Source organism: Carassius gibelio, chromosome B22 (assembly GCF_023724105.1).
Source record: "Carassius gibelio isolate Cgi1373 ecotype wild population from Czech Republic chromosome B22, carGib1.2-hapl.c, whole genome shotgun sequence".
Lineage (NCBI taxonomy): Eukaryota > Metazoa > Chordata > Actinopteri > Cypriniformes > Cyprinidae > Carassius > Carassius gibelio.
This window is the reverse complement of record NC_068417.1, coordinates 10,096,137-10,122,779: the sequence shown is the minus strand read 5'-3', so window position 1 is coordinate 10,122,779 and position 26,643 is coordinate 10,096,137. Positions and strand designations below refer to the sequence as shown.

The 26,643-nt window shown below is 35.0% G+C and overlaps 1 protein-coding gene across 50 annotated transcripts; it reads left to right on the top strand.

The window, feature by feature from the left end:
• Positions 1-1,062: 1,062 nt before the first annotated feature.
• LOC127987882 (calcium homeostasis endoplasmic reticulum protein) lies at positions 1,063-25,180 on the top strand. Of its 50 annotated transcripts, none has more exons than XM_052590266.1 (25): positions 1,063-1,450; positions 7,458-7,585; positions 9,379-9,516; positions 9,609-9,760; positions 11,237-11,348; positions 11,444-11,533; positions 11,618-11,762; positions 12,646-12,719; positions 14,588-14,903; positions 15,955-16,280; positions 16,367-16,500; positions 16,604-16,690; positions 19,230-19,577; positions 19,767-19,880; positions 20,049-20,162; positions 20,338-20,436; positions 20,542-20,658; positions 20,837-20,941; positions 21,127-21,213; positions 21,312-21,410; positions 21,568-21,678; positions 22,047-22,141; positions 22,219-22,404; positions 22,587-22,640; positions 23,043-25,180. In XM_052590266.1, exons 1-24 carry the CDS (start codon positions 1,069-1,071, stop codon positions 22,622-22,624), a joined length of 3,597 nt encoding a protein of 1,198 aa, XP_052446226.1. In that variant the 5' UTR covers positions 1,063-1,068; the 3' UTR covers positions 22,625-22,640; positions 23,043-25,180. The 50 variants fall into 50 exon arrangements, with proteins under 50 accessions (XP_052446226.1, XP_052446273.1, XP_052446234.1 ...); XM_052590313.1 differs by lacking the exon at positions 23,043-25,180 and adding an exon at positions 6,660-7,164 and having other exon boundaries at positions 22,587-22,844; XM_052590274.1 differs by lacking the exon at positions 23,043-25,180 and having other exon boundaries at positions 12,649-12,719; positions 22,587-22,844.
• The last annotated feature ends 1,463 nt before the right edge of the window (positions 25,181-26,643 follow it).

Here is a 26,643-nt window from a genome sequence, read left to right as displayed (position 1 = left end):
TTATTTATTAATTTGCCTATTTTGAGTGTTCATTTGAGTATGCAAGCCATAAAGTGCACATGAAGGGTTTTCCTGCAAAATTGGGCTACTTTTAGGCTGCCACGGGTTGTTTTGAATGTCCGCGGATTGAAGAGACCCCAAAAACGTGATATTTTTCCCCTGAAATGCACATTTTTACCAGCAGATCCCACCAAAAAAAAAAAATAAAATTGTATTTAACCCTTCAGAATGCTTGTCATTTAAATATACTTAGTTTTGGGCTAGTTTTGAGTAGCAATTGGGTGGGTTTTGTTGTGAAAACCTGGCAACCCTGCATCACAGTTCCACTACTCTTATTGGGCTATTTTGAAAATGCAGTCACAGGAAAAATTTCCCTCCGCCACGGATTATTTAACAACATATACTATTATTGTTATTTTTCATCCATGTTTTTTATCACACAAAATGTTTTTGTCTTGTGCAGGATCTTCCTTTACAAAAATAAAAATGCAACGTTTTGTTGTAAATTAATTGTTTTGTATTATCTTGTATTTTACTTTATATTCTTAAGATAAACTAAATTGTTTTAAAAAGTTGTATTAATCCATTTCATCAGACATGGTTTTTGATGACGTGTATAATCATAAAATACTTAAAATGGAAAAGTCAGAATTTAGGGGAAAATAAAACAGATCACATAAGGCCCTAAATTAAAAGGTGGCTTAAAAAAAAAGTTTACATTCATTCTCAAGGTCTAACAAACATGTGGGGGGCATTTCCTTTCATATTAATGGATATAAATAGTGACATAGTATGACTATGACTAAGTCAGAATATTTCAGGCCATATTGCCCAGCCCTAATAAATTAAAAAAATTAAAAATGCATACTAATTATAAACATCCTCGCAAAATTGAAAGACATTTAAATAGATAAAATTAAAAGGTTTAGGCTATTTTAAAGTGCATTAATGGAATATAAAGTAGCTGTCAAAAATTGGGCTAATTAAATTTTTTTAGGGTGGATTTTTTTTCTGGGACATGGCAACCCAGGCGGCTTTCTGTGCTCATGAATTGATAAACAATTCAAGATGGCACCGTGTATAGTGTTGGCTGGCCTTCACTTGGTGTTGTCTATTTTACAGTTCCTGCTAATATTTGTATGTTTTATCAACCCAAAGTGCTCTCTTTGGATTTACGACTGCAAAACTTTGATTCAAATTCGTGCACTGATGGCAGATGTCACTCGGAGCAAAAAAAGGACTTTGTCCTCGCAGCAGCCTGGGACTGATCGTCGGCGAAAGCGTGGCAGCAAAGGAGGGAAGTATATTAAAGCGAAAGCGGCGGAGGTGCTCGAGAGGAACCAGGCGGCTCGACGAAACAGGCCTCCGAGAGGAATACATCTCACCAATCTGAGTTATATCGAATCGGATGTGTTCTCGAATGGGACTCCATCGCTCCCATTGGAGTCTGGTACAGTACAGAAGGCATTGCTGTCAAATAAGGCGTTTGTTTTAAATGACAACAACGTGATTTGGATGTTGTTTCTTTCTGAAACCTGGCTTAAAGGGAAAGTTCACCCAAAAGTGAAAATTCTTTCATTAATTGTTCATCCCCAGTGATGGACTGGGTGTCTTAAACGGCCCTGGATGTTCTCCCGAATAACGTTAGACCCACCACAACTACAGACAGTCACTACTATTCCACAATATTACAGCAATCATACTGTATTTATGGCAGATAACATCACAAATATCGCGGTGACTCCGCTAACCAAAACAAACCATCACAGAAATTCAAATGATTTCCATAACAAACATCACAAACCATCAACTTTTAACCACTAAAACCATTAAAAGGTGGGTCATTCTCACGAAACTGTTGAAACGCCATGTCACTAGTGATTTTAGATATTAAACATGCAATTTAGTAATATATAAAAACACCATAATAAAGACAATACTGTTCTCTACCTTGCACAAAGAGTAATTTCAACATAGGAATGAATTATTTTTGCATTTTATTGCGTTTTCTGCTGAAATTCTCATTACCGCAATGCGTCCAGCTGTATCTTAACTTATGTTATGTTGTAATTTAAACAAATTACAATAAAAATATTCTGAAAAAAGTAAATGGATATTCTTCTATAATTTTTCACATGACAGAAAAATGACAGATTGAATATTCATGTACAATAATAATGATACAATAGTGGAAATATAAAGTGTCCATGACTAATGTTCTCATCCTCCGCAATATTTTTTGAGGGTCATTTATGCACACAAATTTTTTTTAAATATATATCTTGATTTTAAATTAAGCAACACATGAGGCAGAACCTTCAAAATACCAACAAGGTAGGCAGATATCTTCATATTGTTCCAGTTAAAAGTGTAAAATTCTCTTGTCAGAACGTCTACACGACAAATTGATTATCATCACCGAAACGGGTAGTTTTCCACATTTAGAAAAAATATTAGATTACAAATTTTCTATGAAAATATACTTAATTAATGCCTGATTATATCTACTGAGTAAAAAATTTGCTAAATCATCATGGTTTCTCTGTTGTTAGCAAAACATGCTAAGACACCTCATCCTCCGCAACACCATTTTCACTCACCGCAACAATTTAAGGCCAGTTGCGGTAGAGAGAACCTCTTTTTCGGTAATGAGAATTTAATCATACAGACTATTTTTAAATGTATAAAATTAGTTATTAAATTAAATATTATTTAATAACAAAACAAAAAAGCTTAAGCAAAGGCTAGGGTGACCAATTTCAGAGAAAACGTTTATACCAACCCACCAAACCCCAGGAAGGAGAGAGACATTGTGGGTTAGAGGTTACAGCAGGAGTAGTTATCAAAAATAGTTGGGAAGCCTACACAAATGTTGGTGCATCTATCATTATGAGGACTTTCTATAAGTGTAATGATTTTTATACTGAGCAACAGAACTTTGTGTGTGTTTGTGTGTGTGTGTGTGTGTGTGTGTGCATGTGTGTGTGTGCGCGCACTGCTGTGTGTGTGCACTTTGGATGGGTTAAATGCAGAGCACATATGGCTGTATGTCATATTGGAATAATTTCTAAAGGATCATTTGACACTGAAACCTGGAGTAATGATGCTGAAAATTCAGCTTTGTCACCACAGAAATAAAATTCTGGTTTAAAGTATATTAAAAAGATAACCATCACTTTATCATAATATTACTGTTTTTACTGTAGTTCTGATCAAATAAATGCAGCCTTGATGAGCAGAAGAGGCTTTAAAAAAACTTTTATTATTTTTTATTATTGATGCTAAACTTTTGAATGGCAGTGTATTTAGATATGACAAAATGCAGCAGTTTTAAATTCTAATTCAAAAACAATTATTAAAGAATGGTTAGGGTTAAATTGAAGGAGAACATCTTTATGGAAAAAAGAAAAATATATTGTGAACCATCTTTTTAGGAATGAGCGATTTTGGAAAAACTTTAGGTAAACACTTGGGTGTACTCTTTACCAGAACCAACTCTTTCAGTAGAAAGAAAAAAAATCAAAGACTACATTCCCACTGTCAATGACAATTAATAAATAGTTATTACACAATTATATGATTATTACATAAAATATACAATAAAATAAGAAACATTATTTTGTAATAATGTATTGTGAATATTTTTTTAATAATAAAACTAAAATTACAAAACTAATATTAGTCTTGTTTGTTTTCTAACATTGCACTAAGTATTTATTTTTGTGGAAAACCACAGGGTCCCTTTTAAACAGCTTCTCTTAAAACTTATTCATAAAGCAGCTGTGACAGAATTTTACTAAGGAATGGGGAGAAATCTTAAGCCAAGAAAAAGAGTGAGGTCGACCTTTTTGGTATGGATGATGTCAGCATGATTACTAACTACACCCACAGTGATTGGCTGATAAGGGATGGGTCTCTGTCAGTTATTTTATAATAGAAATATTGTAGGATGATATATCATGTTGCCATAATCAAATAAAGATTTTAAAATAAAAAAGTTGCAATATTCTAATAAAGTTTGAACTAGAGTGTCACTAATTAAACAAGCATATGTTCAGCTAATTGTCAGCCTCTACATGTCTGCATCTTATAAATAATTGTTATATGTATAAGCAGCCTTTTAATTAACAGACTAGAATTATTATGGCTGATATGACAGTAAGATTTAGTACAAAGGTAAAATAAATCCAAACTGGATTGTTGTGGAAACAGCCATTTTAGGATTGTGTATGATTTGGTCTTTGTGATTTAGCTGTCCTCTTGACTACCACTAACTTTTCACAGATTTAAGAGCTGATTTTTACATAAAAACACTTTATGAAGTACTTGAAGAAGAGTCAAAGAGTCCTAAAGATGTGGAGTTAGGAGCAACATTTAGTTTCACTTAACTTTTGTGAAAATGGCCCCTGGTGTTTTTACCCTATGTTATCTAGTTATGAAGCACTGCAAAATAATTTATGCCAATATTATTTTCTACATTAAATATTATTTGTTTGACTATACCACATACTTAATATGCCTATTATCATTACCGAAATCATGAACCTCATTTCCGTAACCTATGTATCATTACCGCAACATGCATTCTTTTAAGATTTATTTAAGAAATTGAAAAATAGTAGTCTGCTTTTAAATGTATGTGCAGAATCTATACATTATGTTCTTTCAGGTTTGCCACATCATTTTGAAAATATTTCAGTTTTTAATGTAAAAAATTATAAAAATGGGTTGCAAAATGCAGAAAGTGTTGCGGTAATGAGAGAAATAATTGAAAAACACATAAAAATGTTATTATAAAAATATATTTTATACCAAAGTTTCAAGTAACTGTGCATGACTGTTAATAAACCATTTTTAAAAATGTGAAAATGTATTATTTTTCCCAATGGCACTGGACTTTTCAGAGTGTTACGGTAATGAGATTTTTAACGACATGTTTTGGAAAATATGTTTAAAAAATTGTTAAATTGTCAGTAAAACTTATTTCAATTTATGATCACCGACACTTCAGACCTGGCTCTTAATGCTTAAAAAGAAAATTTGTTGATACAAACATTTTTTAAAATGTCATATATGAAACCTTTGAAACGACAATTTCGTGAGAATCACCCAGGTGTGTTTTGGGACATATTACATTCCCGGATAGCACACATACGTCTGCAAGATGTCTGTTAAAGATCTCTTGATCTGGGGTGCATTTCCCAAAAGCATATTTGCTAACTAAGTTAGCAACTTTGTTGGTTGCAATACAATTTCCCATTGCCAACCAAGTTGCTAACAGGTTAGCAACTATGCTTTTGGAAAAGCATCTGCTGTCAAAAGTCTGACAGACGTCTGTCAGATGTCAGTTTTACATACATTCTAAATCATAAACATCTTAAAAATATCTGATAGACATCTATTTGACATCTAAAAGGAAACATCCTATAGACGTACTGCAGATGAGCAGACACCGTAAAAAATACGTCTTGTAGATGTAAATGCATACGTCAAATAGATGTCTCTGAGATGTATGTGTGCTATCAGTGTTAGGATTTAGTGGCTTTAACAAAAGCCATGAATAGAAGGTTACCAATTACTAGTAGAGACCAACAGACGCCATTACAGTCACCCGATACAATGATTATTACAAACAGTAAAACCATTACAAATTATTTGGAAAAAACTGTGGTTGCCAGAATAAAAAAAAAATAAAAAAAAACAGAAAAAAGGTAAACACATTCACGTCGAAAACTGTTAATTTTACAGTATAAAGCTGTAATTTGCAAACAAGAAAATTTGAATGGAAACCAGTAAATTCTACAACTCACACTACTATCAAAATCTGCTTTGTATCTTTAACATACTGACAATCAGCATTAGGTGGTAAAAGAGAAAGCCACATGAAGAATCAAAGCTCACCATTAGTTGCTTCGCCACAAGCAGAAGCACATATTAATTTATAGAAGGGGCGCAGAGTTATTCATGCAAACACAAAACACCATTATGGTAACGCACATGATACTTAATGCAATAAGCTTTCATTAAACAACAGAAGATAATAACATAAAGCCCAAATGTACATGATCATATTGTTAGATATATCGCCCAGCCCTAATATTAGGGCTGCCTGATAAATTTAAATGAAATCGTAAATTTTAAACGTAAACAACGCTGATTTGTTATCATTGATTTCTTTGCGCACCAAAAGTATTCTCGTAGCTTCGTAAAATTACAACTGAACCACTGGTATCACATGGTCTATTTTACCGATGTCCTTGCTAATTTCTGCACCTGGGAACATGTCAGTTGTATTCCTGTCTATGGAGGGTCAGAGAGGTCTCAGTTTTTGGGTGAACTAACCCTTTAATATCAGCGAAATGGATCCTCTGATTTAACTTTTTCCAGATGACTGTTCTAGGGCTGTCAAAATTGCTGAAGTATATATAATAATTTCAGAAGCTATTGGCTTCTTAATACACTAAATAGCTAAATACGCCTCACAGAAGAAAACCAGGAAATCCATATAATGGCTGCTGAATAAACTGAAGATAAAACTCCTTTTATTGATTCAATGTAGGGCTGTGCGATTAATCTAAATTAAATTGCAAAGGCGATAAATACTGATTAGGCAGAAGCTGTGATTGTCATATATACGATTATATTTGTTTCTTCATCAGATTTGGAGAAACAGCATTACATCACTTTCTCAGCAATGAATCCACTGCAGTGAATGGGTGCCGTCAGAATGAGTCTAAACAGCTGATAGAGATCCTCAAGTAATCAATAAACATCAAACATCAAATCCCTCATCGATGCATTTTTTTACTTCTAGAGAGTCTTGTCTGAATTTAAAAAGTGGTCTGGTCTGAATTGCTCTGAAATCTGCACAGTCCAAACAGCTCTAAACAGATATGTGGATCTTCTTAATGTGAGAGACAACAGGAGATGGACCTTTTCACTGGAGGATTTATGGATTAATATGGACTCATATTTTGACCAGAAGCAACAGTATGAAGTTAAAACAACTGGGTTTGTTTCCAACACGCAGCTTTTTGCTTCTCAAGAGATTAATTGATGGACTGGAGTGGTGTGGATTACTTGTGGACTATTGTGATATTTTTATCAGCTGTTTGGACTCTCATTCTGAAGACCCATTCACTGCAGAGTATATTGCGTATATTGGTGAGTATATTTTCAGCAAATTTTCACTTTTGGTTGAATTATTCCTTTAAAGCTGAGAACGTTACTTCCCTGACTTTTTTTTTGCTGCATACGTGATATCTAAACTTGTGCAGCTTATTTGACTTTGGTTTACTTTTGTATGCAAATGTTCTGTATAAATCTTGATTCAAACTTTGTTTCATTTTCAATCTAAGGAAGCCACAAGCAAGCAGTTTTTCCTTTAATTTCTTTACTTGATTTCATTTCCCCTCAGTTATTTGCAGGCAGTTCAATATGTCATATCCCCATGCTAGATAATGAGGTCGCAGATGTTCCTGTGCCGATGCTCCCGCCGCCGTCCACGCCGTCTGTGGAGGAGCTGATCCAGCAGAGCCAGTGTAACCTGCAGCAGCAGGAGCAACACCTGCTCAGCCTCGGACAGGTGTGTGCACTCTTTAATCTTATTTTTAGTAGGAATGCACCGATACCACTTTTACCAGTACTCGTCCGATACGATACTTTTATTTTTGGTATTCGCCGATACTGAGTACCGTTATTCCGTCTCTGATTGGCGAAGGCAGTTGTGCTGCTGAATATTTTTGTAAAAACTGTGATACAATTGTTTTTCAGGATTCTTTGATGAACAGAACGTTTAAAAAGAACACTATTTATTTAAAATAGAAATCAATTTAAATGTCTTTTACTGTCACTTTTTTTTAAGAGTATTATAAGAGTATTAAGGGGTCATCGGATGCAAAATTCACTTGTTGTTTTTGTTTTGAAAGTGTTCATAAGATGTGCGATTTATGGAGTGTTACAAGCTCTTGGTGCATAAAGAAGATCTGTTTTCTTTTCCTGATAAAAGTCAAAATGGCTCATTCCCCAAAACGGCTCGTTCTAACATGCCTCCAAATGTCTACATCACGATGTGGGAAGATTTGCATAACGCCGCCTAAATCTTCACGCAAAGTCAGTAGGAGTAACATCACGCCAATTATTTCCGTCACATGCTTGAGGTATTCGGCCAATCACAAAGCACTGGATAGCTGGCCAATCAGAGCACACCTCACATTTCAGACCGATGAGCTTTCTAAAAATCAACGCGTTTCAGAAATGCGGGTCATAGAGGAGAAACATAACAAAGTATGTTATAGACTTTTCATTAAACCCTAAAGAATCATCAACCTTTAACTTGAGCATGAAAATGAAAATGAGCATCCGATGACCCCTTTAGTTTCGTACCCAAAAATAGTCTTACTGATCCCATACTATTGCACATTGATATATTTTAACCCTTATGCATTGTTGGGGACGTTTTCGTCCACTAGGGGGTAAAGTTGAGTCTTATTTTGGTCACAACTTTCTCTGTGTTTGAGCTAATGGAATGATTTTTGGTGACAAATCTTATTTTTACCCATATTTTGGGAAAATGCTTTGAAATTTTTCAAAAACTCAACGGTACACTCTGGCAAATTCACTACCCTTTCGTTATGTTCGTGGATGAAAACATCCACTAAATTAAACTGATGTAAAAATGTATCAGACAAATTTTTTTTTTTTTTTTTTTTTGCATAAATCTATTAATCAACTTCAGTCCTGATCAAAACTACCAAATGTTTAAAAAAAAATGCAAGATTTTAACTCTTTAATTACCAAGTTCATAAATGATGTCGCTGATGTGGGAAAAAAAACACAAATTACATATCCATGTGATTGTGGACTGGATTTTTTTTTTTTACCTTTTATTGCAGTCTTGGGCATCTCAAAGATTAGTAACAAGATTGGCTTTGTTGCATTGTTAGTTTTTTTGCAGCATTAGATTTAAACAATCAAACCCCAATCTGCACAAAAACTAAAATTGCATCAAAGCCAATGTTGCTACTAATCTTTGACATGCCCAAGACTGTTATAAAAAGTAAAAAAAAATCCAGCCAGAATTACTTTTATATTGAAAATAAGTCATTTTGTGTGCCCCCCCCTCCAAATCAGTGACATCATTTAGGAACTTGGCAATTAAAGAGTTAAAATCTTGGATTTTTAAAAAAAGATTTGGTGTTTTTGATCAGGACTAAGGTTGATTAACAGATTTAGGCAAAACAAATTGAGAAAAATTATGAATCTGACACAAATTTTATAGCAGTTTAATTGAGTGTATGTTTTCATCCCGAACATTACGAAAGGGTAGTGAATTTGAACAATGCACAAGGGTTAAGTAAATGTGTTTTGGGGTTTCAGGAGCAAGTGACGGCAGCCATCTCTTTGGCGATGGAGCAGCAGATGCAGAAGCTGCAGGTGGAGACACAGCTGGACATGAACGAGTTTGATAACCTGCTGCAACCCATCATAGACACCTGCACCAAAGAAGTCATAGCGGTACGAGCCAGGAAACTTGCTTCGCTCAGGGCACGCCCGCTCTGTCTGATACGCCTCAGATTAGTCATTATCTGGTTATTTCTCGTTCCCAGGCTGGAAAGGACTGGATGCTCAGTAATGCCAAAACCCAGCCGCACTGCGAGCTGATGGCGTCGCATCTCAGAGACCGCATCATTGCAGACGGGGCTCAATTCGAGCTCCGCCTACATCTCATCTATCTGACCAATTGCGTCCTGCATCACTGGTGAGAGATGGAGATTTTATCTGAACTGTTGAGTCACATTATAAAGCATTTTGAATACATTTTTTGAATATATTTTTGTTTGGGAAGTTTTATTTTAGTATTTTTATTATTTTATGATAGTACTAAAACATTCATATTTTGAATTAGTCACATTATAAAGCATTTTGAATACATTTTTTGAATATATTTTTGTTTGGGAAGTTTTATTTTAGTATTTTTATTATTTTATGATAGTATTAAAACATTCATATTTTTAATTAGTTTTTGTATTTTATGCATGTGCCATTTTTCTTAGATTTACATATAAGTATTTACATATATTTATATAATATAGAAAATATTTATTTATATTATTTCTTAGTTCACAAACTGTTCCTCTGCTGTGAATTTGGGTTTCTTAATGTTCATCTGGGAAAACAGTGTGCATTATCTCACTAGATTTATTACGTAAATCATGTATAAAACTATGCCAACTAGGGCTGCAGGATGTGTCGTTTAAGCATCGTTATCGCGATGTACGAATCCACAATAGTCACATCGCAGGATGTGCGGTGTAGGCTGTCGTAGTTAGTCCGTTATTCATTAACTGTACGGGCCAGCTGCTCCCCGGCCCTTGACGAATGTGATTCGCGGATTAATTGCACAGCTTAACCATCATAGAGTGAAAGTTTATTATTTGCATGTGTTTTTAAGTCCTGTCAGTTTAACTGGGCTGAGTGAGAGTGCGCGAGACACAGAGAGAGAGAGAGAGCGAGCGAGCGAGCCCTGGCCGCACGCTCACTGTCTTCAAACAACACGAGTGCTGTCTTTCTCTCTCTCCCTCGCGCATAATAATCAATTGACACGATGGTGTCGATGTTTAAATCATTTAAAATGAGAATGTAAGTGTGCTCAACCCATTTTTGTTTGTAAGAAAACATTTAATTAGATTTCATATCGCAGTATATATCGAAGAACAAAAAATTAGCGCAATGTAATTTTTTCCCCAATATCGTGCAGCCCTAATGCCAACACAGGAGAATAGATCAATATTTCTAAATATGTGATTTGTTGTACATCGCGATATCAAAATAAAAGCTCAAACACTCCTCCGAGTTTGCATGTGGCCAAATATTACAGTTACATGGATTTAAACGTATTTGTTATGATACACAATATGCTTAAAGGGTTACTCCACCCCAATCATATGTTCATGAAAAATAGATCAGTTTGAATAAGGAAAGCGATAACTTTGTCATAATATCTTTTCAAATGTTAAAGTTGCCACAGTCGTTGCATGATTTTGTGCTGTGTTTTATTTGTACCATTTAGTTTTATTAGTTTAATTTAACATAAATCATTTTAAAGATAATAACGATATTGTTTAACAAGTGAGACCAAAAATGTAGCTCTTTGAAAGTCTTGAAAGTCCTGGAATTTAATTTAGCAGTTTCTGTATAAAGCTGTATTGAGCAAACCCTTAATTTTTCTCCACAGTCAGAGGAATAATCAGAAGGATCTGTTGGCGGCTCTTCAGAAGGTCGTGGTTCCCATTTACTGCACCAGCTTCCTGGAAGTAGAGGAAGAAAAGCGGCAGAATATCACCCGCGTAAGATCATTCCCATTTCTTCCCTTTTTGCATTTTCTTTATGGTGCCAATTTGACTTGTAGCAGAAAACGAGTGGTTGCTCTTCATGTTTTCAGCTGCTGGTGCTCTGGGAGAAGAACGGTTACTTTGATAACATCACGATTCAGCAGCTTCAGAGTCCAGACCTGGGTCTGAGACAATATCAGGTGCAACTTTTGCTGTCAATGTTTATTTTCTGCTTAACTCTGGAGGATGTGTTCCTCATGCTGTCTCTTATGTGTCTGGTCCAGGCGTCGCTCATCACAGAGTATGCTCCGGTGGTGCAGCCCATCCAGATGGCCTTCCAGCAGCAGATCCAGGCTCTGAAGACACAGCACGAGGAGTTCGTGAACAATCTGAAGCAGCAGCAGACAGCAGCGGTGACCTCTCAGCTTGGTAAAAAATAATTTTAATAATATTTTTAATAATATGTTTTAATAAGGTTTTTACTATTTGATTATCTATTTTTAAAATATTATAATGTAATTATATATTTTTTTGTCTTCATTTTTTAATTATCTTAAGTGTTAGGTCAGCTTTGTAAAAACATTTGACATGTTTGGGGTAGGAATTTTAATGCTTTTATTCAGCGAGGGTGCATCAAGTTGATTGAAAGTGACAGTAAAATCCATTTATAATGTTACAAGAGATTTCTATTTCATTAAACATTGTTCTTTCCAACTGCCCCGGGCTCATAACCTACAAAACTGTATTTTTTTTAAATATAATAATATTTCACATTTACTGTTTTGACTTTAATTTTGGTCGGTTTGATGAGCAGAAAAGACTCCTTTTAAAAAGAACATCTTTCCAACACCATATTGCATATGTCAGTTTTTACATAATGTGTTTTTATTCTCTAGTTTGTTGTGATGATTATTTTATGAGTGTGGTCTTGTGACATCATTTCCAAACATCTTTCTTTTTATCATTTTCTGTCTTGATATCATTCCCAAGTTTAGAGCTTTATTAGTCTTTATGAGGTGATGTGTTATGACTGCAGAGGTGCTTCACATAAATAGACAAAACATTGAAACACAATAGGTGCATTTCCATTACAGATTTGCGCAATATTTTATAAATGCTGATTAAAAGTACAGCATTTCCATTAACTCCTGTTATTGCTTGTTTTTTTATAAAAGAATTCCATTGCAGTTTTGCAATATAATCAAATTACTGAATCATTGAGCGCATTTTTTTTTGTGTGTATGTGATATATCGGCATTTTTCCAAAATTTACATTTGCATTAGGTGTATTTAATTTATTAATTTTCTCCAGGAGATCCAAATCCTCCATTGCCCGTTTGGTTCAATCCGCTGCACAACATGCTGGCGTGGAACCCGCAACAACCTGTGAGTGGAAAAACACTTGAATATCTTACAGTACTTAGATTAATACTAGCTCTGTAACTGATTACATGAAATCTGGATTACATACTCCGATTCCCAATATTAGGTATTTGTAAATCAAAATATACTTTGTTTTAAAATACTCATAATCGGATTACTGTGACTGTTATTGCCTACATTTTACTCGTAATGTTAGTAAATTGTCCGTAATTGATTTTTTTCTGTCTTTTAAATGTTTCATTCTGAAAGATTATCCACCTTTCATATTATAAATATTTGTGTTATTTAGAAATAGTTATATTTACAGTTTTACAATTTAAGTTAAACCGCTTTTAAACCCTCTGTTGTTTCTTCACCAACCCGCTGTAATGTTTAATACACAAGATTATCATGTTCAAAACTATATGATGAACAAATTAGGTCAGAAGTCAAAGTAAGGGCTGGGTGAATTGGGCAAAAATTGTTCACGGTAATTTTTGTTTTTCATATCAGTCGATATCAATAATCATTACGATTTTTATTTCTTTTAAGTTTAAAGGCAGATTTTTGCTCCAATGTGGAAGTGGTAAAAACCAGATGGTTAATTGTAGTTTTACACTGTTCTTTATGGCCAGAACATGACAAACACTTTGTTTTTAATCGTTTACACTTTTCCAGTCATTTTAGGTTAACAAAATAAATATCTTATAGAAAAAAAATATTTATTAAGTTCTGCATGTTCTAATGAGTGTTATTGTTTCAAATCAAGAAACAGGATTGTGTTGCCTGATAATATTAATAATATAAAAAAGTTGTCTTTTAGAAATACACATTTGATAGTAGCTTAAATTCAGATGCAGATTAATGTTCAATATCAAAATCAGTAATATCTTTAAAAATTGTAGCAATCTCATTTTCATATGCTAAAATTTCATTATTCTGACTATTTGAGCTGTTTTTTTTAACCATTGTTCTTCTATAATAGCGTACATTTAGGTTATGATAATCACAGTTAAAACCACAAATATAGCACCTTAATACCATGGTAAAAATGTAATATGGCTGTTATGTGTATGAAAAACAGTAGACTAAATACATTTAGTATAAATGCTATATCTTAGCTTAATTACAAAATATAACAATACAGCTTAAACCTCCTTCAATACATTTAATATGTCTACATTAATAATAGAATAAAATTTAATGCGAAAACCCACATTTCTGGCATAATACATTGTGCAGTTAGTAGATCAAAAAGTCTTCTGACTTGTTGCGCATTTTCGGGTTTTTTTTTAGCAGCACTGTTTCACCTGGCTTTAAAAAGTTATTTGTGTTCCTCTTTAGATTCAAGTGCTTTACACTGGATCTCACAGCACTGTTTATCGTTCACGTAAGTGAACGCATCGGCTCTATTGAATCTCACGCCGCACTCTGAACCTAGCAGATAAACAATCCCAGTTATGCGCTCACGAACGACTAGCGCTCTATCATTTCACCTTTGCCTCATAAACATTATATTGAACATTTATCGAACTCTTCTTATGGTTTGAGGAAATTTGTATTGCAAACATTTATCGATCTCTTGTTATCGTTTATCGAGAGAATTTATATTGTGTGATAATTATCGTTATCCTTTTATTGCCCAGCCATATCTAAATGTAATCGGAAAAGTGATGCAATAGATTACTAATTACTATTTTCGGAACGTTATTTGAAATTAGTAATGGATTAGAGTTTATTTTCCAAATAAAAATCAAATTGACACCTATTGCAGTGTCATTTTTTTTGCATTGTTTTCAGATTAAAATATTTTTCTTTGACCTTCTTAAAGGTTTATTTTTATTATTATTATTCAATCCAGCACTGATACTAATATATGTTTCTGCCTCCAGCCGCCTTTCGACCCGTATCAAGCCCCGCCCCCCTGGCCCCCCTGGAACAGCCATGGGGGCATGTGGAACTGGAGCAGCCCTTGGGACGGGGGCTCCGCAGGCCCCTGGAGCGGTCAGTTCAACCAGCCACCTTGGAGTAGCCAGCCGGATCAAGCATTACCATGGGGCCACGGGCCCTTCCCTCCTCCTCAGCAGCCACTACCACCACACAACTTCGGACACTTCATGCAGGGCGAGTTTCCTCCGCGGCATCCCTTCGAACAGTCGTCGTATCAGCCGCATCGATTCGACTACCTACAGGAAGACTTCCCTGGAGGTGAGACCTCTGCTTTTTCAATCGGCAAAACTACTTGAGTCAAAAATTATGATTTCATGAAAATTTTTATTTTTTTTCTGTATTTATACACATTATTGTTATCCCATCCTGTATTGCGTAAATACAAGTTTTTATGTTTGAAAAAAAATTAAGATGGCAGTAAATATTAATGTTGGTGTATTTTATTATTAGCGTAATTTTGCCATTCTAAAAAAAGTATTAATTAATACTTCAGTTCAGATCAAATTTTTTGCTCATTTTTATTTTACAGTACAGTTATTTATTTTACGGTATTGTAATAGAAATATGTTGCGTTACTGAGGTTTACTATTCACGAATGAAATTATAAAATACTATTTTGAATATTAATAACTATTAGTAGCTATTGTAGTTCTGTAGTCTTGAAATTCTTGAATTAATTAGAAAAAAAAATTGAAAACCAACACACACAAAAAAAGTTGTTTTGCTCTAAAAAGTCATCTTAAATTAGGCAAATAGTTTTTTGATTTTTCGTTGAGCATGTTTTATTTTATACAAAACATTCAAATTGTGTAAGATCGTTTTGAAAGTTTAAAAAAATTCTAAAAACCCATAGAATGCTACGGTAGAAAAATAAATTGCCAAAATAAGGACTTAAATTCCCAGGTTAGTCCTTGCTTTATGTCAGACATACTGTATTTTTCGTAATATAAGTTGCACCTAAGTCGCATCAGCCCAAAAATACGAGGAAAAAAACATATATAAGTCACACTGGACTATAAGTCGCATTTATTTAGAACCAAGCACCAAGAGAAAAAATTACCGTTTACAGCCGCGAGAGGGAGCTCTATGATTTCAGTGTAGACTACAGGAGCAGTAAGCAGCATAGAGCGCCCTCTCGTGGCTGGAGACGGTAATGTTTTCTCTTGGTTCCTTTTCTCTCGGTTCATTTTAAATAAATTTTGATAAAATAAGTCGCACCTGACTATAAGTCGCAGGACCAGCCAAACTATGAAAAAAGTGCAAGTTATAGTATGGAAAATACAGTAATATATATTGTTCTTTTTACCAGAGATCAGTTCGGCACCTCATCACCACTCAAACCAGAGGACTCCTTCTCCTGGGATATCTGATTCTCCTCTGTATGGTGGACATCAGCATCCTGATTCCGGGTCGCCTCCTCATGGCTATAATGGTCAAGCGTCACGCAAGCGGTCACACAAGCGGTCACACAAGCGGTCACACAAGCGGTCACACGAGCGGTCACACGAGCGGTCACACGAGCGGTCACACAAACATCGTCAGAGCCCTTCTCACGTAAATCAGGACGACCCCAGCCTGGTGCCCGATGAGCCCTACTACGACCTTCCTGCAGGACTTATGGTGCCACTTGTGAAGGTCATTTTACATTCGATGTCAGCTGGGAAGTAGATGCTTGTTTTTGACAGTCTCAAATGTAACATTAAACTTTGTCTTACCAATAGCTTGAAGATTATGATTTTAAACCTCTGGACCCCAAAGACCTCCGTCTGCTGCCCGTAAAGCCTCCCAGTGACCGTGTGCTGGCTGCGGTGGAGGCGTTTTACATCCCACCGTCTCACGACAGACCAAGAAACAGGTGAACACCAATGTGACTGGTCTTGGGTTGTTGTTTTTTGATTGTTTCACTGTATTTATTCAAGATTTAATTTGCAATGATATGAAATTGATCATTTTTCCAGTGAGGGTTGGGAACAGAATGGTCTGTATGAATTCTTCCGGGCCAAAATGCGAGCGAGGCGGAAAAAGGAACGGGACAAACGCAACAGGTGTGGAAAAAATGAACTGTTCTAATATTGTATTTACATTAACATTTACATTTAGTCATTTAGCAGACGCTTTTATCCAGAGCGACTTACAAATAAGGACAATGGAAGCAATCAAAAACCGCAAGAGAGCAATGATATACAAGTGCTATAACCAGTCTCAGTTAGATTAAACACAGTACACGTAGCAAGGGCTTTTAAATAATATAATAAATAAAAAGAAAACCGATAGAATAGAAAAAGAATAGAGCAAGCTAGTGTTAGAGGTCTTTTTTATATATAAATGTATAATAAATGAAAAGAAAATAGAATACAAAAAAATATTATAAAAGTAGTTAGATTATTTTTTTTTTTTAGAATAGAGAGTGCTAAAAGTAGAGGGTCAAAGATGGAAGAGATGGGTTTTACATCAATTCTTGAAGATGGCTAATGACTCGGCTGCTAAGATTGAGTTGGTCAGGTCATTCCACCAGGAGGGGACATTTAATTTAAAAGTCCGTAAAAGTAACTTTGTGCTTCTTTGGGATGGCACAATCAAGCGACGTTCACTTGCAAAATGCAAGCTTCTAGAGGGCTCCTAAGTCTGAAGTAACAAATTTAGGTAAATGGGTGCAGAGCCAGTGGTAGTTTTGTAGGCAAACATCAATGGCTTGAATTTTATACGAGCAGCTATTGGTAGCCAGTGCAAATTGATAAACAGATGTGTGATGTGTATTCTTTTTGGCTCATTTAAAATGAATCTTGCTGCCGCGTTCTGGATTAATTGTAAAGGTTTTATAGAACTGGCTGGAAGACCTGCCAAGAGGGCATTGCAATAGTCCAGCCTGGACAGAACAAGAGCTTGAACAAGGAGTTGTGCAGCATGTTCCGAAAGAAAGGGCTTGATCTTCTTGATGTTGAATAAAGCAAATCTGCAGGATAGGACAGTTTTAGCAATGTGGTCAGAGAAAGTCAGCTGATCATCAATCATAACTAAAAGGCTTCTAGCTGTTTTTGAAGGAGTTATGGTTGATGTGCCTAACTTGATAGTGAAACTGTGATGAAACGATGGTTTTGCTGAAACCACAAGCAGTTCTGTCTTGGCAAGGTTGAGTTGAAGGTGATGGTCCATCATCCAGCAAGAAATGTCTGTTAGACAAGCTGAGATGCGAACAGCTACCGTCGGATGATCAGGATGGAATGAGATGTAGAGTTGAGTGTCATCAGCATAGCAGTGGTATGAAAAGCCATGTATATGAATGACAGAACCTAATGATGCCATGTAGACAGAGAAGAGAAGTGGTCCAAGAACTGAGCCCTGAGGCACCCCAGAAGTTAGATGTTGTGACTTGGGACACCTCACCTCTCCAAGATACTTTGAAGGACCAATCTGATAGGTAAGACTCAAACCATTGAAGTGTGGTTCCTGAGATGCCTTTTGCCAGTAGGGTTGATAGGAAGATCTGGTGGTTAACAGTGTCAAAAACAGCGGACAGATCAAGCAGGATAAGTACTGAAGATTTGGATTCCGCTCTTGCCAGTCTTAGAGCTTCAACAACTGAGAGCAAGGCAGTCTCAGTTGAATGTCCACTTCTGAAGCCAGATTGGTTGCTGTCAAGGTGGTTCTGTGTGAGAAATGCAGAGACTTGGTTGATCACAGCTCGTTCAAGTGTTTTTGCAATGAAAGGAAGAAGGGAAACTGTTGAAAATAAGTTGAAGTGCTAAAATTACTAAGACTAAAACTGAAATAAAAGCTTAATATAAAAAAAACTAATAAAAACAAAAACACAACAGAATTTCTGAAACTAAAATAAAAGCTAAATTAATACTTTAATAGTGTGCAAAAATTGCTAAAACTGAAATAAAATGAAAAAAAAAAAATCGATATAAATACAAAACCTAAATAATTTTAAAGACAAATCAGCAAATTTTGTGAAAATTTAAATGAAAGCAGAAAATCAAACCTAATTCAAAATATTAATAAATAAAAAACATTCTAAATATAAATATAAAAACAACAAAACACAACATAATTTAGACATAACTTAAAACTAAAATTAAAATGAAAGCTGAAATCATTACAACTAAAATGGACATAAATACAGTATATGCTAAAAAAAACCCTACAGAACATAACGGTTACAATTTTAACATTAAATTTAAAATCTAGAATTATTTTTTTAAATACAAATAAATGCCATAATAGTATGCTTAGCTGAAATCTGAAATAAAAACTGTATATAAATATACAAACTAATAAAAATGTAAAAAAAGAATGAAAACTAAAATATAAATGAATGACGAAGAAAAATAAAATCGAATATATTTCTTAATATATTTAAATACAAAACACAACATTGGTAAAACTTTAAACTAAAATTCAATTGAAAACTGAAAATATAAAGATATTATAAAGATATTATAAAATATTAATAAATACTATTTATTAAACTTTTAATTCTAAAATAACACCTGAATTCAGATGCAACCAAAAAAAAAAAAAAAAAGTAATTCCCATTATTTCCTCAGTAATATTTCATGTAATTAATTTTTTTTTTTGCAGCACACGGAGTCCTTCGGGCAGCCGGTCATGCAGCCGAGGGCGATCTATCTCAAGTTCTAGCTCCAGATCTTCCAAATACTCTCGGTCCAGATCCCGATCCAGATCCCGCTCTCGCTCCTACTCCAGATCTCACTCTCGTTCTCGCTCCTACTCCAGATCTCGCTCTAACCATCCCAAAAATATATCTGCTTTGACATTGTTGTTGAACACATTTTTGACTTTATCCCGGAGGAGCAGGAGTCGCTCCAGATCCGGGTCCCGAAGTCGATCCCGCTCCAGACATCGCGCCAGATCACGATCACCAGATAAGCGTCGCCACTCTGCAAAATCTCGCAGTCCAGCGCCACCGTAAGACGATCTGCTTTTGTTACAAATTCAGTTCACATTTGAAAAGCATTTTTTTGTTGTTTTGTTATCCTGTTTGTGGCGTTTTTAAAAAAAATATATTTTATTAATTGATAGTATTTTTAATTTGTTTAAATTGTATTTTTTTTTTTTTTTTTTTAATTACTAATTTTTTACTTTTTCCCGGAGCAGCAGGAGTCACTCCAGATCCGGGTCCCGAGGTCGCTCACGCTACAGACATCGTGCCAGATCACGATCTCCAGACAAGCATCTTGACGTTGCAAAACCACGCAGTCCAGCACCACCGTAAGACAATCTGCTTTTGTTACAAATTCAGTTTGCATTTGAAAAGCACTTTTTTTTGTTAATTTTTTTTATTTGATAGCTTATTTAATTTGTTTCACTGTATTTTTTTTATTTTATTCATTCTCTTACTATTTTTTTTTACACATTTTTGACTTTCTCCCGGAGCAGCAGGAGTCACTCCAGATCCGGGTCCCGAAGTCGCTCCCGTTACAGACATCGCGCCAGATCACGATCTCCAGACAAGGATCTTGACGTTGTAAAATCTAGCAGTCCAGTGCCACCGTAAGACGATCTGCTTTTGTTACAAATTCAGTTCACATTTGAAAAGCCCTTTTTTTTTGTATTGTTATCCTGTTTGCATAATTTTTTTTTGATATTTTATTATTTGATAGTGTATTTTATTTGTTTAAATTGTATTTTTATTTTAAAAATTACACATTTTTGACTTCATCCGGAGAAGCAGGAGTCACTCTCGATCCAGATCCCGAAGTCGCTCCAGATCACAATCTCCAGACAAGCATCTTGACGTTGGAAAATCACGCAGTCCAGCGCCACCGTAAGACAATCTGCTTTTGTTACAAATTCAGTTCTCATTTGAAAAGCCCTTTTTTTTGTAATTTTGTTGTTGTCGTTTTAATACATTTTTGACTTTCTCGCGGAGAAGCAGGAGTCACTCCAGATCCGGGTCACGAAATCGCTCCCACTCCAGATCTCGTTCAGAGTCACAATCTCCAAACAAGCATCTTGAAGCTGCAAAATCACGCAGTCCAACACCACCGTAAGACGATCTACTTTTGTTACAAATTTAGTTCGCATTTGAAAAGGACTTTTTTTGTTTTGTTATCCTGTTTGCATCAGTTTTTATTTATTTTTGATTTTATTATTTGATAGTATATTTTATTTGTTTAAATTGAATTTTTAAAATTAAATTACATTTTACTGACCTTCTCCCGGAGAAACAGGAGTGACTCCAGATCCGGGTCCCGAAGTCGCTCCTGCTCCAGATCACAATCTCCAGACAAGCATCTTGACACTGCAAAATCTTGCAGTCCAACACCACTGTAAGACCATCTGCTTTTGTTTCCCAAAACCTGTTCGCATTTGAAACCCACTTTTTGTTGTAATCCTGTCTGTATCAGTTTTTTTGTTACATTTGTTTATTTCATAGCTTATTATATCAGTTTTACTGTGTTTTTATTTATTTATTCTCTTTTTTTTCTTACATATTTTTGACCCTCTCCTGGAGAAGTAGGAGTCATTCCAGATCTGGCTCCAAGTCACAATCTCCAGACAAGCATCTTGACACTGCAAAATCTTGCAGTCCAATGCTACTGTAAGATGATCTGCTTTTGTTATATATTTTTTTGTTTATTTTATTTGTATAATTGTGTTTTTATAATTGTTTCGCACATTTTTGACTTTCTCCTGGAGAAGCAGGAGTCACTCCAGATCCAGGACCCGTAGTCGCTCCAGATCACGATCTCCAGACAAGCATCTTGACGTTGCAAAATCATGCAGTCCAGCGCCACCGTAAGATATTCTGCTTTTATCCAAATCCAGTTTGCATTTGAACATTTGAACATTTTTTTGTTACGTTTATTTGATATTTTATGATTTGATCATTTACTTTATTTGTTGCACTGTTTTTATAAAAAAAAAATCACTCATTTTTGACTTTCTCCCGGAGAAGCAGGAGTCAGTCCAGATCCGGGTCCCAAAGTCGCACCAGATCTCGCTCTAAGTCACGATCTCCAGACAAGCATGTTCACACTGTAAAATCACGCAGTCCAACACCACCGTAAGATGATCTGCTTTGTTACCCAAATCCAGTTCGCATTTGAAAAGCAGATTTTTTTTTTTGTGTGCGTGTGATCCTGTCTGCACCCGTTTTTTTCTTTTATGTTCTTGATATTTTAATATTTTATAGATTATTTAGTTTTATTGTGTTTTATAATTTTGATTATTTAAAAAAAAATTTTTTAAAGAGTGTGACTTTTTTTATTTTGTGAAATTCTCTGACATAAAAATAACATTTATTAAATTTTTTTATAAATGCATAAAAATGAATGCAGATTTTGCCTGATAATGATAAATTCACCTAATAAATGTAAATAAACTGATACAATAAATAAATAGCGATTTACATGATATATGGTCTCTCTGCAGCTCCACATCTGGTTTGGGTTCAGGCCCTGCTACGTTACCAGCCGACCTCAGGTTGGGCGAAGAAAACAAGGGCTATCAGATGCTCATGAAGATGGGTAAGTGATCAATGAACACTGCATGAACAACTCTTTCTGTTGATGCAGCACTAACTCTTCACCTGTTCATCCTGCAGGCTGGAGCGGATCAGGAGGTCTTGGTGCTAAAGAACAGGGCATTCAAGACCCCATCAAAGGAGGTGAAGTCCGGGATAAGTGGGACCAGTATAAAGGAGTGGGAGTCTCATTGGATGACCCATACATGAACTTCAGGAAAAACAAAAGCAACGATTTTGCCACAAAGATGAAAGCACGAGAAAAAGGTGTTTGTCTTTGTAAAATGGAGATCCTAATGTTAGCAGAAGCCTGTTTGCCCAGTAAAACATCACTAATATTGATGCTAATACTTAGGGTTACGGGTTTATTCAAACTATTAACCCTAATAATTAAACTCTGTATTATGACCAAGTATAAATTGTTTTGTTTTTTTGTTTTTAATCCTCAGTAAGCAGAGACCCACAGGATCCCTCCAGCACAGAGTGATCACCCATCACACGTGGTCTGTATTTTTCTTGTAGAAGTCATAAAGCTGTTTTTCACATTTGGTTGGACATTTTATCTTGCCCTTGTTTAGTTTTATTGAAAGTGAAAAATTCATCCAAGCATCATATTGTAACTTACAGAGGTGTCAACGTCATTGCAAATGTTTCCTTTGATTAATCCCAGAGACTGTCCAAGCAAAATAAAGATGCTTTGAAAAGGGCACCGTGTTTATACAAACTTTCATTTATGAATGATTGAAGTGAAATACAACAAATGCTGAAAAATGCTGGTTTATTTAGGCACCTTATTCCATGAACAAGGATTTGAAAGATGTTGGCTGTTTATGATTTGTAGACTATGCATCCAAAATGTTGATCATCTGTTCTTTCAATTAATGATGGTCTCTCATTTCCTCTAGAACTTCCTCTATTGCGTGGGTCTTGGGTCGCCTGTGAGCACTAATAAACTAGAAGGAAAAAAAATTCCTGCTTGTAAACACTAAAGATATTGAAGAAATCTAAAAACATTTTGATATATAAACAACAATCATTGAACGTCTAACCCTCACAGCCTCATTTTCGTTCCCTGTCGAATTCTTATCTCTTTAGTATCCTCTAGTGTGGTGTATTTATAATCAGCGTGTCCTAGTGACTCAATCACTGACGTGTAATGACGTGTGGTGGAGTCAATTAATGCTCTAGTGAGATCTAACTGCTGCCGCGACATGTTGTTGAGTGCAGAAATGGTAGGGCTATGCCATCATAGCATGTTAACATGGAAGAAATATTAATGTGTTCAGGGTTATTCAGACGTAAAGCGGGTAGTTCATATTGTGTACTCACTCTTGATGGTTGTGTGACTTGCTTTTGGGGTGGGGTCCACGTACGTCATGCCCAGTGATGGACCAACGGCAGCCATGCCTGAATCAATTGACAGCTTAAATCGGTGTATCTCACAAAAATGTGTCCAGGTCTTCCCAGGTTTTTTGCATTACGGTAATGGGAGTTTGTAGCAAAATGTGCTTAAATGTCATGAAAATAGTAAAAAAAAACAAAAAAAAAAACACTAATAACATTTTGATTTTAATATAATATATGACTTGGATTTGTTCTTGTCCCAAATACATTTTTCGCAAAACAAGAATGAAAGTGGTCCTAAACTATAACCATGAGGTACACCCCAAAGAAATCGAGTTAGAAGGTTTTGTGAGGTTCACCCAAATACATTTCTCTCAGAACAAGAACAAAGTGGTCCTAAACTATAACCCTGAGGTACACCCCACACAAAATAGTCTGGCTGGCCTGAAGTATCAGATTATGTAAACCTACTAGAAGTCTATGTGTAAATGAATCCATCTGCCTGAGTCTGTATTGCAACCTCCTTCAAGTGCCAGTCAGAACAGGGTCCATGTGTTGCCGTTGTATTGGATGAGCTAGACCTTAAGACTCTTGAGTGTCAACTGGAAAATGTTGTTTGTGATAAAATACGGTCATTGTCGCCATTCTGGGATTTTTTTTTCACCCCCGGCTCTTAATTCATGTTTTTTTTTTCTGGAGCATCAATGAGCATTTGAACCTTCTGTAATAGTTTCATGTGGGTCCCTTCGTTGTGCTCCGTGTTAAAAGATAGATCTCAAAATGATACAGTTACTACTGGAAAGGGTTAAAATACACAAAAATGCTGGAAAAACTAATGTGTGGGACCTGAGGGATTTTTCTGAAGAACAGCAGACAGTTTTAACTGTTCAGAACAAACAAGGGACTCATGATAAACCATCACTACACAAAAAAAACAAAAAAAACATCTGTTGATCATTCAGGTAAAAACACATTACGAGTGAAGTGTATGTAAACTTTTGAACAAGGTCATTTTATAAATTCAACTATTTTCTCTTCTGGACTATATTTTACAATAAAAAATACAATATTTTAAGTTGGGAAATTTGTAAAATATATACATATCTAATGTATGAAATCACACATGGACTGGCTCCTCCTGTATTGAACCAGTTTGTAAACCTATCACCGTCTGGTTACAGATTAACAAGAACTGTAAAAAGAGGTGATGGCATAGTCCCTTTTAGAAAAAGTGCATTTAGTCAAAAAGTGTTTTCAGTTAGGGCTGCACGAGAGTGGAACTCCATCCCAACTTACATTACAAATTTCAATGCGTATGTTTCCTTTAAGTTTTACTTAAAGAAGTGGTTAACTGAGAGTCAGCATTGTCAACATTAGTTTTATGAATTAAACTCTGCTGCTGTCTTGTCATTTCTGCTCTGCTGGTATGAGATTTTATGTTATGTATATGAGGTTGTATGGTTTCGGTCTGACTAAATGATTAGGGCTACTTGTCTGTATGCTTACATTATCTTTGTTTGTATTATGATATTACTGATTCATTGTTTGTCATTTTGTTTGACAGTTGGATTGTATGAGTGAGCTGATATTGATTTGTTGGTTCTGTATAACTTTTAAGCAGATGTTTTTTTTTTTTAGGTATCGTGTGAATGGTATATGTATTTTAGAGTATGTAAATAAAATGTATTGATTAATTCTTTATATTTTTTGGGTGACATTATCAGTGCAGGGACTGCAGATGCAAAATAATTTTATTTCTTAATTATTGATGGTCACTGTCCTTGTCAAATAAACCTAAAATAAAATATAAACCTCTTTTATGTGAAAAATCGTATTTAGGTCAGTACTAATTAAACAATAACATGCATTTTGTACGATCCCTCTTATTTTTGTAAAATAATTAACTTTTTGTAGATTCTGAAAGGGGGATGTAACTTTTTTTTTTTTAAAGTGGAATATATAAATATATGTAAGGTGTTGAGATTTTGTCTTAAAACAGGAATTTTTAGGGGTAATGGAGCTCAATGTCTGACATCATTTGGCTTATTTAATTAGAATTTACCATGTGACAATTTAATATGTACCCTTTCTCCTTCCCGCAAATTTTATAACAAATATTTTCCTCATGGGTCAAAAAAGACCCAGATCCCTAAAATTATACTACTTTTTTTGGGGGGGTCCAGATAGCTTACATAGATTTTTTTTTATTCTGCATATTTATGTAGTTATTATAATTATTATTTGTGTTTTTTTATTCTGCATATTTATGTACTTATTATAATTATTATTTGTGTGTGATTTTGTAAAATTTACTTTTTATTTACCTTGATCATCTTAATCATGCATGTTATAACGTGTCTCTATGTGAATGAAATTAACAGTTAAGCTTCTAGTTAAAGAAAACCGAAGTCTTACTAAAATTGCATTTGGAAACAAAGATGAAGTTCTCAAGGTGAATGCATACCTTGACTCTAGTCTAAAAACTAAAAATCAAGTCAGGAATTCAGGTACAGATACAGGTTTCAGTAGTCATGTCAAAGCAGTAAATAAATCATTATAGTCTTCAGGTCCTTAGGGTGGATTTTGAAGTACTTTTACTCGTTTATAAATCAATCAATGCCCTAGGACCTAAATACATAGCAGATATGTTCACTGAATATAAACCTAACAGAGCACTCAGATCAATAGGACCCAGAAATAGCAAGGGTTGTATAATAAATGAAAAGAAAACCAATAGAATACAAAAAGAATAGTTTTTTTTTTTTTTAGAAAAGCAATTAGTAAATGAAAAGAGTGCAGGTCTAAAAGTGGCAATATAATTAGTTTAGAGAGTGCTAGAGGTGAAATCAGTTATGAGTTATTATTTTCCCAAACATACTAACTTGCATCACATATACTGTTTGATTCATTCGATATGCTGATTTTTTTTTTTTTTTCTATTGACTCAATTTCAAAAAGCTAATTTGCCAGAAAACAGTAGCGAACATGACTAACTTAAATATAATACATTACTTAGAATGCCAGTTTCTTGGTTGTCTTCGACGGCGTTAAAGTGTCAAAAACCATAGACATATAAATACCTAGACGCCTCATTGGCCGCTTTGAGCCGTTGCCGCGATACGTCAACGCGTCCGCCATGTTAGTGAGGGCAAGACTGCCTTA